At 37.4% G+C, this 14438-nt stretch overlaps 1 protein-coding gene across 1 annotated transcript; it reads right to left on the reverse strand.

Annotated features, from left to right (window-relative positions):
- Positions 1-1640: 1640 nt before the first annotated feature.
- Positions 1641-14221, reverse strand: LOC139934970 (carbohydrate sulfotransferase 1-like). The gene is made up of 2 exons (XM_071929405.1): positions 13909-14221; positions 1641-8237 (listed from the first exon to the last, which is right to left on the reverse strand). The coding sequence occupies exon 2, from the start codon at positions 8207-8209 to the stop codon at positions 6746-6748; it is 1464 nt and encodes a 487-aa protein (XP_071785506.1). The 5' UTR covers positions 8210-8237; positions 13909-14221; the 3' UTR covers positions 1641-6745.
- Positions 14222-14438: the final 217 nt, after the last annotated feature.

Below are 14438 nucleotides of genomic sequence, written 5' to 3' on the forward strand. Positions count from 1 at the left end.
GATGGTAAGCATAATTTTGTTATGCTTCTCTGAAGTTGGGCCCAGGTCTACGATCCAATTCATGGCTGAGAGAATACCACTTGAAGACAGTTGAGACAATGTATTGCTTGCAATACTGTTTCCTTCCTGTGTGTTATTATGGTGTAACTGCGGAAGATATAGCTCCAGTTTAAGTCAACTCCTGCATCTTATCTCTTACATCACTCTATCCGGTCTGGAATGGTTTTGCAACCATCGACCCACCAGACCAAAATTAATGCAACAACAGTAGGTAGGATACAGTCAATGTGGATTTTTTCCACATAAATGGTTATATTTGTCCCGACACGATGTCATTGTTTAGATACAGTTCATGTGTCATATCATGTGTGTTTTTGATTGGCAAAAGTGATACATATCAATCTGAAACACTACACAAATTTAAACTGCTTTTCTACAAAACCTATCCCTAATGTTTTCAATGGCTGCCAACTGTCAGGCTAAAAAACGAACAGGACATTTGGGAGGTTTGCACTCACAAATTTGCATCTGGAGTGCATTGTGGGTCACAATATCTTTGAAAGTTATGCGTCCTTATATTGAGATGTCACTTCTGATCCATGATTACAAAACAAAGATGCTGTTAAAAAAACAATGAATGTACCAGCAGCCGATTTCATTAAAGGCTAGGATTAATCCCATCTCAAGTTAGGACGAAGGACGGGTTCAATGCATCCTTTTTTTGGATACGGAACTGAACTTGTCCCAAGTCCTAAGATTAATCCTAAGTTAGGAAGAAATGAGTGAAATTGATGGCTGGTACCACAAATCAATTGAGTTAACTGAAGAACATGTGATTGAAAGTACATGTAACATGTACTTGCAGGGGTGTGTCATTTATACCAGACTGGTCAGTACACTTGCAAGGATACTGTGAACCCTAATGCACTCTTGATGCAAATTTTGTGATAGCACACTTCCCAAAATAATGTCCCATTCGGTTTTCAGTCTAAAATCAGTGTCATTTAACTTGATCTTTTTATCAATTTTAATTGTTTGGTAGCCACTGATTACATTAAGGATAGTAGGGTTTGTAGAAAAGCAAAGGAAATAATGAAGTAACCTGTGCTTTGTAGTTTGTAATCAAGAAGTCAAAATCTTTGTTATGAAGCCTTTGTTTGTAGCAAAGATTATGGTTTGGTTGGTTTAGGTTCAGACAGATAATAAGCTTCCTGTCCAAGCTACTTAGCAATGAGGAACAGGTAAAAGATTTACCTATTAGGAAACAATTTGTGCTACAAGGATATATGAATTTCCACGCTTCCTCCAAGTAAAAATGAAGATCGGTACACTAACCCCCCAAAAAATTCCCAGAGAAACTAATACTGCATTAAATGTTGACAACCCTGAAAAAAAAAAATCTTAGATCAGCAAACTATAAAAAGGTCTAAGTAAAAAATACTTGACTTCAATCCTGATGCCTTTTGCATGTAACTCTGTGTACCTCTGCATGTATTGTTCAACGTATTGTCATAGACAATATCAGAGGGGGTATTTCTACAATATACCAAGAAAACTAAAGAAAAAGATTTTACTTGCAAAGAAAATGAACACAGAAAACTGGTTAAGACTTAAATACATTTATTTTTGAGAATAAAAATATAGTGAAAACTTTGGAAGATCATGTTTAAGTTTAGGCACAATTGAGTAGTTAAGTTAAAATAACGTTGAAAAGGCACTTGCAAATCAGTGTCCAACATGGTGAAAATAGTTACCATTGTTGTTTGTGGAAGCTCTTGTCAAAGAATCGCACGATAAAGACTACCACAATAAATGCATCTGAAAAGTGAATACATTTATGGTCATATCCCATTTGTACAATAGTGGAGTTTTGCTACGTGAAATAACCAGACTCCCATACGGCACAGCTGTTGGTGTGAAGAAAACACGCATTTTCAGCTCAGTCCATCCAAACAGTGTACATCATTCATCCTCCAATCATTCATACATGTACCAAATTGCAGATACTTTTAAAATGTTGCCAGACACAATAAGTAATCGTCCAATAACAAAGGTAATAAATATTCCTAATCTACCTAAATAGATGTTTTGAAAAACTTAAATTAAAAGTTAAATTTAATTTTAAAATGATAATAGAAATCTGAAAAGGAGCAGCATTTGTATTGATTTCAACTCTTGTCAGTTATCAAATGCCTTACAATTTCGGTACCACTTGACAAATGGTACACTTTCTTAGAGTTAACAGTTCATTGCTGTCCTGTGGAAGCATGTGATATATTTGGGGGGTTTTGGAGTTAAAAGTAGAAAAGATTACTGTTAAAATCTGTCTTCTATTTCTCTTTATCTGTGTTAAAAAAAAACACTGCATGAACCCTAAAAGCTATTACTAATTAGACTTTATACAACTTTCAGACAAGCAATCAACTGTTACATGAAACAATATAATGTAGTTGAGAATAGTGTTGACCATTTGCCCCAAACCTTGTCTCAATTCCCAATTTACTGCAATCAACCCCCTATATCCACAATTTAATCCAATGATGGACATCCAAATGTTCTTTTTTTCCCCAACAATGTTGCCCTGGTCAAGTGCCAGTTCAAACACCGGAGGACCAATCACAATTCTTTCAAATTTGATTAGTTCTGTGTTGAAAAGCATCCATATTTTGCTTGAAACAGCGGACTAGTAAAATGTCAAGCTACATGTGTACATAACTGGTCCTGCTGCAGCAAGTTACTACAAAGTTGAGGGCAAACCCCGTTAAAATTTTGGCGAAGAGATTTCTGAAACCACTTTGAATTACAACAACTACTACAATTTTTTTCAAGTACATCAGCACGGTTATGTGCCCCCCTCAGAAACTTGAAACTTTGTGGATTGAATAAGGCCTATTTTTAGCCATTTGGTGCATGCATGTTTCAAAGCATGAAATCAACTACGTAAAAATCAACTACTGATTAATCACAGTTTTGTCACAATTTTGGAATAATTATATACATATACTTCGACCACTTGTTTCCAATTAATATTAACTTAAAATGGATTTGTTTCTTAAATCACCCATTACCTCAAATAAATATTCAACACCCTAAAATGTATTTAATGTGAAAATAAAATGTACACATGGTTAACCTATTGCATGATTAAAAATACACAATATTCTTAATGTAAAATAAGTTTAAATAACAAAATTTGCATTGTGTATGTTTTCAGCGTAATGAAACATGTTAGGTATTGCTGGAGGGTCCCACGTGCTATCCTCTTGGATACAGAATGCCTGTAATGTATTAGCTATACACATCATAGAGTTATATTAGCTACACATCATAGAGTTATATAAAAAAACTAGAAGTGCGCACTGAACTATATACATGACCCGGCATGCGCGCAGGCGGCCATTTTCTAAGTTGACAAAACAGGCAGCGCAGAGCGTGTGTTTGTGCGGCCAGTTTGTAAGTTGACCAAACAGCATCCCGAACCATTTAATAAACACAAACTCCAACGTGTGTTTCATCAACGCGCATACAGAATGGAGTGCACGTGTCTCCTTGCGGTCCCGTCGCGTTTGTGCAAGAAGCATGACCAGTCCGCCCTCTAGTTCTTAAATATAACTCTATGCTACACATCTACCTTACATAGGTCAAACCCATAAGCCAATAAACAGTGTTTTCTTTGTTCAAGTTGTACCCTGTCAATGAACTATTTGGAAAATGGAACAATAGAATATCCCTAGCTTATTATAAGACTTCCTAAAGAGTGGGGTTCACACGGTAACATGTTTAAATTAATATCCTTTAAAAACATAGCTTCCTAAAATAATGCTCAATTCTATTTGGTAGTTACCTGCTCTTTTTAAGTAGGCAATTATTTTCCTATTAACAATTTGTCAATTTAGGCTAGCATATTCCTTTGAGTTTACACACAAGGAACATTTAATTAATTATGATTATGCTGAGGCCACTCACCCAACTTGGTTCAATGGTGAAACCACATGATGCAAAGCACAATATGAATGTATCTTATATGACCCAACATACATGAATATTATGAAATAACACACCTGTGAAAGTTTAAAAGCTTTCAAAATCATCCATCAAAATTATAAGAAAATAATTGTTTAAACCCTCTACTTGACTGTTTTAAAACATTAAATTTTGAACTCTCACATGTTCCAAGACGCAAACTAACTCATTTCTCAAAGGCTAATTAATAGCACTTTAAGAAAAGGAAAATTCAGGGTACATAAGTTTTCCACTATGACCTTCTTTATACCCAGTAAGTTTTGAGGGCATGCAGGAACTGTTATTTCAAATCTTACATTAGTGGTGCACACCTTTGAAAAACAATTATTTTATATAACTCTAGTATTGCTGGATGGTTTCTTTGGTATAGGGTATCCTTAAACAACGATTGGACTGGGGGGGGATGCAAAATCATTTACAATTTGGTTCTTGGAAACTCCATTTTAAAAAGAGGTTGTAAACCACTGCACACTAACAACCCTCACATATCACATTAAGTTTTTTTTAAAGAAAATCCAGTTGTGAAGGCACTTATGAGTGTTAGTAATTCATTTTTAAAAGCTACGTCAGGTCTGTACAATTTGTATCCTAAAAAAAACCTAAACACTTACTATAAGAAATGTTATATACATGAGTTAACAGCTGAGATTTTGTTAATAATTGCACAAGCACAGCAAAACCTAACAGTATCGTACATTTACAAATGATGTGTCAATAATAAAAGGCATACATTTCAATGGCATATCCTGAACAGATTGAGTAACAATCAGATAAACATTCTCTGGTACTTATAGACAAGTCTACAAACTTCAGTTTGGGATACATTGAGCTTGTTCACATCCTATGCACCATTGCACCCAGTGTTTACTCGTTGCTCATTCAGATATTCAGCTTGCCAAGGAAAGTAATTACTGAAAACTTAATTCTACCCGATGCTCAGGAATTGGAGGAAACAGAACAAAGTAACATTTGTGAAAATAAAAATAAATTGCATTTTACACCTAGTTTTAAATCATGTACACTTCCAATGTTTGTAAAGAGCAAATAGATGCAGCTTACGTTGTTTTATATAAGTTTCAACGCAAGCATTTTTACATTAAAGCCATTGGACCATTTCGGTACAGAAAAAAAAAAAAGTTCACAGATTTACAAATAACTTACAGGGTTTACAGAAGGTAGTGGTGAAAGACTTCTCTTGAAATATTATTCCATGAAATGCTTTACTTTTTGAGAAAACGGTAAAACAATATCAATTCTCGATAGCTAGAATTACGGTTTTATTTTAAACACATGTTGTGACACGGCAAAACACGCGGATACAAGGGTGGGTTTTCCCGTTATTTTCTCCCGACTCCGATGACCGATTGAGCCTAAATTCTCACAGGTTTATTATTTGATATATAAGTTGTGATACACAAAGTGTAGGCCTTGGACAATACTGTTTACCGAATGGGTCCAATGGCTTTAAGTGCAATCAGTTATCAGAATCACAGTCAATAAGATTAGAACTTTCTTTTTCAGGTGGTGTTAAGACTTGCTGGGCATTTATGTGGTTGAAAGACTGTTATTAAATATGAAATTGTCATCACAGAAAAAATTCAGAAACTGTGCACTGTGAAACTTTTATACAGTTGATGTATAAAGTACAAGGCCAGTCATACATGTATCAAACATTCAAACCAAGACAGTTTGTCAAAATGTTGCATTACCGTCGTCAGTTTTATGAAGAAAAAAACCCCACATTATTATGCAATGATCTACCGGAACAAGAGCTGTCATGCATGTTCAACTGTGATTCCATTCTGAAAAATGAATCAATTAGATCACATGATGTCTACAAGTGTAACACAAGCAAATGCCAACACAGAAAAGACATGTAATGTACTCTGCACTACTTGACAAATAAACCTCTGCAATTCTTTGCAATATTTTAGCAAAACCTTACTCCTTAGCAACTGGATGTGACTCTAAAGATCTGAACATCAACTGAAGTGTACATGTAATCTCCTAATTGAACAAGACACAATACATTTCCAACAATTCCATCATCATCCTTTGAGTAGAACAAAGGAACACCTATAATAGATACAGTTACAGTGGTTTCATTTGCGATAATCTAATAGTTATTCAGAAAATTTGAAAGGTCACGATTCTTTATATAAACAACTAGTAGTGTTTATGTGGCACACAGATTTTTAAGGCACAACAATTCTATAGGTTATTGTAACTGATTAGATGAGTGTATATTCAGTAATATAAAACAGCATCTACAGTGATGAAAGCATAAACCCAAATATTATATTTGGCTACTGTTTAAATCTTAAAGGCAGTGGACAATATTGATTATATTCAAAATAATTATTATCATAAAACCTTTCTTGGTGACGAATAATGGGGAGAGGTTGATGGTATATAAAACATCGTGAGAAACGGCTCCCTCTGAAGTGCCATATTTTTCGAGAAAGAAATAATTTTCCACGAATTTGATTTTGAAACCTCAAATTTAGAACTTGAGGTCTCCAAATCAACCATCTAAACGCACACAACCTCATGTGACAAGGGCAATTTTTTCTTTCATTTATTATCTCTCAAGTTCGATGACCGATTGAGCTCAAATTTTCACAGGTTTGTTATTTTATGCATTATGTTGAGATACACCAGCTGTGAAGGCTAATCTTTGACAATTACCAAAAGTGTCCACAGCCTTTAAGAACCCCTTCATTTAAATATGCCTTGTAACTAGACTATTGTTTTTGTCCAACAGTTCTTGCTCAGTTTTGACTTCAACATAGCCAAGTTCTCTCAAAGTCTCCCGGCATAAGTCCTGCATTCTTAAAGCCACTTTATAAGGAACATGGTACCTCCATGCTTCTGAAACTTTGGATGCATCTCTGGAAGTTGAGTAGTAAGTGTTAGCGCTCTTATCACTAGGTTTGACCATACTCTTGGTGTTGTTCAGTATCCACTGCTGAACGCTATTTGGCAGAGGTCCCATACCAGTAAAATCATAAATTTCTTGTGCAAGCTCCATGGGGTTGTGTGCAATGTCCTCATATCGGACTAATTTATACTTTCCTTGGATCCAAGCAGGTTGACTTCGGATAAACTCCAAGTTTTGCTTGATACGTTTGCACAGATAGCTTATGCCACCATCCAATGTTTTACCAAGCTTAAGTGAAATATTGCTACTTTTAAGCCTAGATCTTGAGGTGTATGTTCCACGAGGATCTCGCACAAGATGGATAATCTTCAAGTTGATTTCTGGGTCATATGCAAGAGATTCAAGTGATGATATACTATAGAGCCTAATCAACTTGGCTGTATAGTATTGCTTCTTCCGACAAGCCTGTGTCAATGGTAGAAGTTGAAGCGGCGGACATCTTTTCTTGACCATTGAGCGCAATATGGCTGATTTAAAGGTAGCATTGCATAATGGAGGTTCTATCATTATCCTACTACTGGCCCGATGCAGAGATTCCATATTGAGGAAGTCAACTAAGTAAGGCGTTTTGTTAAACTCACACTTGACAAGACGATGGAGGTAATCAGTCATATTAGGGTACACCTCCTTCTTCCACTCTGTCAGTTTCAGTGGCTCAAACTGGAAAAATGTGTCAGGATTTTGATTGAAGAACTGGCCAAGAAATGAAGAACCAGAACGTCTATTTGTTACAATCAAAACCATTACCCTGCCTTGACGCAATGCTGTGGATTCCAACTTGGGCATGATAGCTTCAAAGTAATGCTCCTCAATACTTCCCATCAAGTTACCAGACACTTTCTTGTTGGTGGGTTGTTCAATTTGCATATCACGAATCTTGTACTCCAGTAATGTTTGAACATCACTTGTTTCCACTCTTGATTTAGAAACGCTACCTTTCAATTGCAGAACTGGTTGTTTTTTTGTCTTGATTTTGCTATAAGATCTACTAGTAGTTTGTGATTTTCTGAAGTAGTCAGAGCCTGATAAAATGTTACTTTCATCTCGATCTGGATGTAAGAGCAACAATTCCTGATCCTCATTTATTTCCCAAAACAAACTCTCTCTTAGTGTCTTAGATTTGGCTCTGAAGAATTGTTTATAGTCCACATAGTTTAGTTGAAGTATGACGAACAACAGTGAGCTACTGAACAATACACTGTACACAATGAGGCGATTTCTTCTGGCCATGGTCGTTCTGTTCATTCTGCTGACACTCAGTCTTCATCAGATCCTGTAACATATGAAGAACAAATTGGCATTCATAAATACCTCAGACAGTTTCGCTATTCCTATTGGTGGAGAGCGCGTCACGTGGGTGTGTATAAACCTTTGTTTATGACCAGTAAAAAGTGTTACTTGCACCTGTGCTTATAAGACAGTTTCTTCATTCTGGTATTGGTCGAGAGTAACGGCCGGGACACTTGTGCCACATCACGCGATACGCGCGACGCGCACTTCATTCCCTTATAAGTAGTTGTTTACCCGATCGGGCCGAGGGTCTTACCATTTTATAGCTGGAGGGGTGTTGTGTTGAAAGAAATCATTGAAAAACTATAATTTTTGCATTTATTTTAATTTTTGACAAAAAAGTGCAATGTTTTTTGACCAAAAAGGTATTTATGAATGGGAATCAAAGTGTGTTGAATTGGTTTTCAATTAGTGGTTTAAACCCGCCGAGGCCTGGTTCTTGATAATTTACTTCGGCTTCGTCTCGGTAAAATTATCAAGAACTAGGCCGCGTTGGGGTTAAACCACTAGTTAAAAACCTCTTCACCACACATTGATTCCCTTATTCATAAATAACCCAGACAGTGTCTCTACTCCTATTGGTGGAGAGCGCGTCACGTGAGGGTGTTTTAACGGTTGATAATGACTAGTGTTTATAACTGCCTGGCCTCCATGTGTTGGCGCGTTGGCGCGTAATCTATTTCAAAGCGCGCGCGTAATCTATTTCAAAGCGCGCGCACGCATACACACAACCCAACCGCAAAATACTCTCTTCACAAAGTTTTTAAACAAATATTTCAAACCTCGAATTTTCAACTGTATTTTTTTCCCCGCTTTTGAACAAAAGGGCATTTATGAATGGGAATAAAAGAGTAGTGACTTGTTCTTACACGTCCGTTTAAAACCTAGCAGGGTCGCTGCTGTGCGTAAAAAGCCCTTCACCTTCGGCTCAGACTTTTATCACACGGCAATTCGACCCTGCTGGCTTTAAATGGCCGTGTAAGAACTTGTCACTAACCTTTTATTCCCTTATTTTTTTTTTCAAGATGGCCGCTTAGTATTTCAAATTAAACAGGTCACAAATTCACAGTCAGCCATTCACTAATATTGTTTTATGAAACAGACCGTTACACATGTTCAAGAGCATAGTGTGTTTGAAAGGATGGATTAAAAAAAAGTTATTTTTTGTTTACACACAAAAATCGATAAATAAAAAATAGTAAAAGAAAGGATGAGGCCCCCACAAAGGATGCAGGCGGGAACAATCAACTTGTATATTTCATATTTGGCCTTACATAATACAAACCATGCTCAAGAAATATCTCAACAATATTACTTCACAGTCGTATTCAGAAAAGCTTATCACTGACTTCCAGGGACCAACTTGATCCTAAAGACATCAGAAGACTTATCTATTGTGTAGTCCAAAACAAACATTTACTTGTGTTTTTAATGACTGCTTTGTCAACATTGACCATATCTGAATAATAAATGCACGCATGCTTTTTAGAGCAGACTTTTGATACGACTCGTTTGTGCAGCATGCTGCCGCTGCAAATCACGGGTTTGGGAAAAGAAAAATCCACCCAGTCATTCAGGAGTTTACAACGAGTTTTTCCTTTATTTTTCACTTTATTTCAATTCAGTTTTTAATAAAAATACATGAATTCACGCGGCACCATGGTAGCTTCAAGTCCTACAACGCTGATCAGTTGTCACAATAACGATACCAATAAAAAAGAAAATGGGCTCAATTGCTGCAACCATCCAAAAAGACCATGACATAAATACAATGCAACACGCACTTTTTGGGGACATACAATGGCTGATGTGCCGCCCGCCAGTCACTGCACATCCACACAAACAAAAGACCTCTAACATGCACACACACAAAAGACCTCTAACATGCACACACACAAAAGACCTCTAACATGCACACACACAAAAGACCTCTAACATGCACACACACAAAAGACCTCTAACATGCACACACACAAAAGACCTCTAACATGCACACAAACAAAAGACCGCAAACATGCACTGCCTGTATGTGCACGCACTCGTGACTGGATTTATACACCAGGCGGCTTATACGCTGACACCTAAATCTTATTTTTTTTTGGGGGGGGGGGGCATTGCAGTTTAATACGCTGGGTGGCTTAAGCCGAAGATTACCGTACTACTAAAGTATTAGTACCAGGGGTGGATTTCACAAAGGTAGTCCTAACTTAGGACTAGTCCTAAGCAATGCTAAGAGATAGGGCCACTCCTAAGTTAGGATGAGTTACTGGTCCTAACTTAGGACTAGTTCTATCTCGTAGCATTGCCTATGGACTAGTCCGAAGTTAGGACTACCTTTGTGAAATCCACCCCAGTACTACTACGGTGCTGCTGGTATGGTTTAGATTTATACCCTTTCTAAACAGGTACCCCATAACTTCTCTAACCCATTACTCCTCTAATTGTCTGCAACCTGCGATTCACCGCTGCTTGCTTGCTGACAGTTAGTTTTGCGCAAGTGCAAAATTGTTGACGAGCGCCCTCTTGTGTAGAAATCGTAAACAAAACATAGCCTTTCAACCGTTGAAAACGATTCGGGTCATCACGATCTTCAACCAATTAAAAGCCAAGATGGAAAACTAAACATGAATATGCTCAGAAGTTAGTTGCGATGGTGGGGTTTTGAGTCAAATTGATCCTTCAACACCTAAGTAATGTGAATTTTCTTGATGAGAAAGGCCCTACACCTCACAAGTAAGCAATAACAACTAATGTATTCCACTCAAAATTGAGAGAGCAAACCCTTTGAAAACAATTCCCTGTTTGTTTTTGTAACACATGACGACGCTCTGGTGAAGCATTTTTATCAACAGTAATGTACACAAGCAATGGGCAATTGTCGCTTTTTGTGATGTGTGCATTGTAATAAACATTGTGCATTGTATGTGCTTGTTTAGTTTGTAAGTGAAACATGTGGGCACTGTGGAAGAGAAATAGTCGGCCGCATCAGAAAAACGTCGGTGGAATCGCACTGATTTTAATTGATCCATAGGGTTTGCTGATATATAAGGCCAAGTAAAATAAATAACATGTTGCTCGTCCGGACTTTTTTGAAAAAGTTGGTGAGGAAGGTCCTTGTTATTTGTTATTTTCGAATTTGTTGTTATTTTTTTCAAGATGGCCACCGTGTCTAAGATGGCTGCCATATCGTATTTGAAGATGGTTTTATGGTTTTGTGAGAATGTTCTGTAGGCCATGTCCTCAAATTCTGTGTGTGTTTCTGTGTCTATTTTGATAGGCCTACATTGTTTATAAATTCTTTCCAAAGAGTTAGGCCTACTCTTGCTTTTGCTCCAAAGTTATTCTGTGTGTGTGGCATCACGCCCTGGTGCATAGAACTGTGGCATGCAAACGTGAAGGGCAAAACATTTCGAAGTACCAAGTTGCTCATTATGCGTTGTGATAGCATTTTTTGTAGGCCCACATGTAAGAAAGATGATGAAATTGCTCAATAAAAATGAAGGGTACAATTGAAATAGCTATCAATAACATGTAAATTGATTTCAATAATTTTTTTTTTGTTTTTTGTTTAAATAACAAACAACAAAATCAGTGCGGCCGCCAAAATCGAGGCGGGTGGGGACGAGCAACATGTTATTTATTTTACTTGGCCTAAACGGAACAGAATAATTTGATAGAATAATAATTGTCCTCTACAACAAACATTGATTTAATAATCAGGGAAATTCAATTTTAATCACAAACGCCAACAAAACTCACTGTGTCGTCCGATTTGGTCTCGGTTTCAAAGTCATAGAAACATGCACAAAACAGCGACGGGGTCACTGCTATGAATAATTTATCTCATGTTGAATTTTCTGAAAATCTCGCGCATGCTCAAAACTATTAGGCACTCGACGTAGAGCTCTGAACAGCGGTGGATTCTAACGATCTCAAGATGACAATGGTCTAAAAATAGCATACTGGCCCCCAAAAAGAAAAATGAAGACGCCACCTTGAAAGGTACAAAGATCGGAAGTCCTTTTCCATATATTGCATGAGAAAAAAGGACTACATTCAACTATACGTACGTACATTTTTTTAAAGTTATTTAGCTCGCTGGCTGTAGTTACCCACCAGCACCAGGCTAAGGAAAATGGCCCTCAATAATGTACAATGATCTAAAAGGCCTATTTTTATATGACTAACTGTTTTATGACTAATTTGTTTTCCCACACAGATATAACTACACACGGTTTGTATAATTTTCACCATCACGATGGAAACTACCGATTCTGTTTTAAATGTAAAAATGTTGCCCTGTTGTGACCAAGGTTGATGACTTCCAACTTGAAGTGTTTTAGAACTAATGGCATAGGCCCAGAAATAAACTGTTCAATGTGCATAGATTGATGCTCAGACATTTGGAAAATTACATCGGTGTTTAGTTTAGGTAGGGCTGGTTTCTATTTGGAGGGAGAATAAATCGATGAGCCTTGGACTTCACATTCAATTTCGAGAAGAGACAAAATATTCAAAAATCATAACAGAATCAAAAAAATTTCACCTTCTCGGTAAAAAAGCTGTGAGATTTTGAATATTTACCTATGCCACAGAAGAAATTGGGGTGCAGACACCTACAGGGAGCCTCATCAACACTCAGGAGGGTAATCTACATTGCCATCGGGGAAAACCCAGTTACTTGGGCGGTGCACTAATTTTTTTCAAGAATCAGTTGCAATAGCACGACCGATAATCAACAAATTTTGAACCAAAAGTAGTTGCGCCAAGTATACTGGGTCTACCATTGGGTTGTCCCTGCCCCCTTCCTTTGTAAAAAGAAATTATGAACTATCACTACAGCCTGAGTACGCTCGATGAGGTTCGTTCGTTCTGCTACCATCTCCTCAGTCATAGTCATACGTATAGTTGCGATAACGTAACCCTCCTGCCGACGGCGTAGCCGGAGGTCGGCAGGAGGGTTACGTTATCGCAACTAATAGTCATAGTCTTAATCCCATGGCCAAGTCAAGTCGTATAACTCTACTTCAAAGTTCAAGTTCGTATTAAGAAATTTAACTTTAAGTTTTATTTAGTTTATTTTAGTTTGGTGGGACTACACTATGTAGTTCGAGGGACCCTGTTTTTAAAATATTCTCCAAGTTTTTCAAAAAGAATCACTTCAGACGAAAGTAAAAACCAGGATAATGCTCTTTCCCTTTCTAGATTTAAAAATTTAAACCATTCATGGACAGCTCTTGAATATAAAAAAGAAGTTATGAAGATTTCTTAGAGCAACTAAGATCGCGCGATGTTCAAAGTTTGCGCCCGAGGTACCTATGCGCAAATTTCAAAATCACGCAAGGGGAGTGATTCAGTTTACGACGTAAAAAAAGGCAGCTTGCGCGAATTCCGAAAAAGGGCCATCTTAAAAGATTGCGCAACACCTCGTAAAATCAAACTCACCTCACAAGGCCGTCGGTCGGCTCAATCCAACCATAGAGTAAGGACACTCAAGCTCAATACAAACTTTTATTCAATCAATAATATTTAGTCATCTGTCTTGTCACGTTTGAAAAGGCGAGCTACACACTAGCGTGTTCGTGAACTCGTAAACTAACGTTAGGTAACTAGCAGTAACAGACACAAGACTGTACAAAAGCAGTGTCACTTACCTTTCTTCTACTTGCAATGTTTGAGAACGTGTAGAACATAACAAGCAGCGTTGCTGTGGCCGTGGGCAAGTTTCTGTGTACACAGCGTACGAGACGGCGGTATGCGGAGCATGCAGTGATTCTTTACTACGGATTCCGTACACAAAGTACACATACTCTACTTCTTCCGGCCGGCAAGTTTTCTCAAAGTTTCTAATTGGCCATGTATTGAACGCCGTGGGGGCAACGAAACTTTTTGAGATGAGAGATGAGAGATACGAGATGAGCGGTGTTTTTTTGTCGATTGAACTTTAGTTGTTGATAGTTACTAAGTAGGCCGCCATATCACCCACACACATGCACTAAAAAGTCACCGTCGTGCTGATGAGGGCAACACTCACAGAAGGTGCATATATGAACAACTAATTAGATAGACGAGTTGCTAGCGCTTGTTGGCGTAACTGAGATATTTTCATTTCCTCACTTTTCTTTATTATTTATAGGTAGAATATGAATATGTTAAGGCCGAGTAAAAAAAAAAACATGTTTCA

Source organism: Asterias amurensis, chromosome 3 (genome assembly GCF_032118995.1).
Source record: "Asterias amurensis chromosome 3, ASM3211899v1".
In the NCBI taxonomy this organism is placed as follows: domain Eukaryota; kingdom Metazoa; phylum Echinodermata; class Asteroidea; order Forcipulatida; family Asteriidae; genus Asterias; species Asterias amurensis.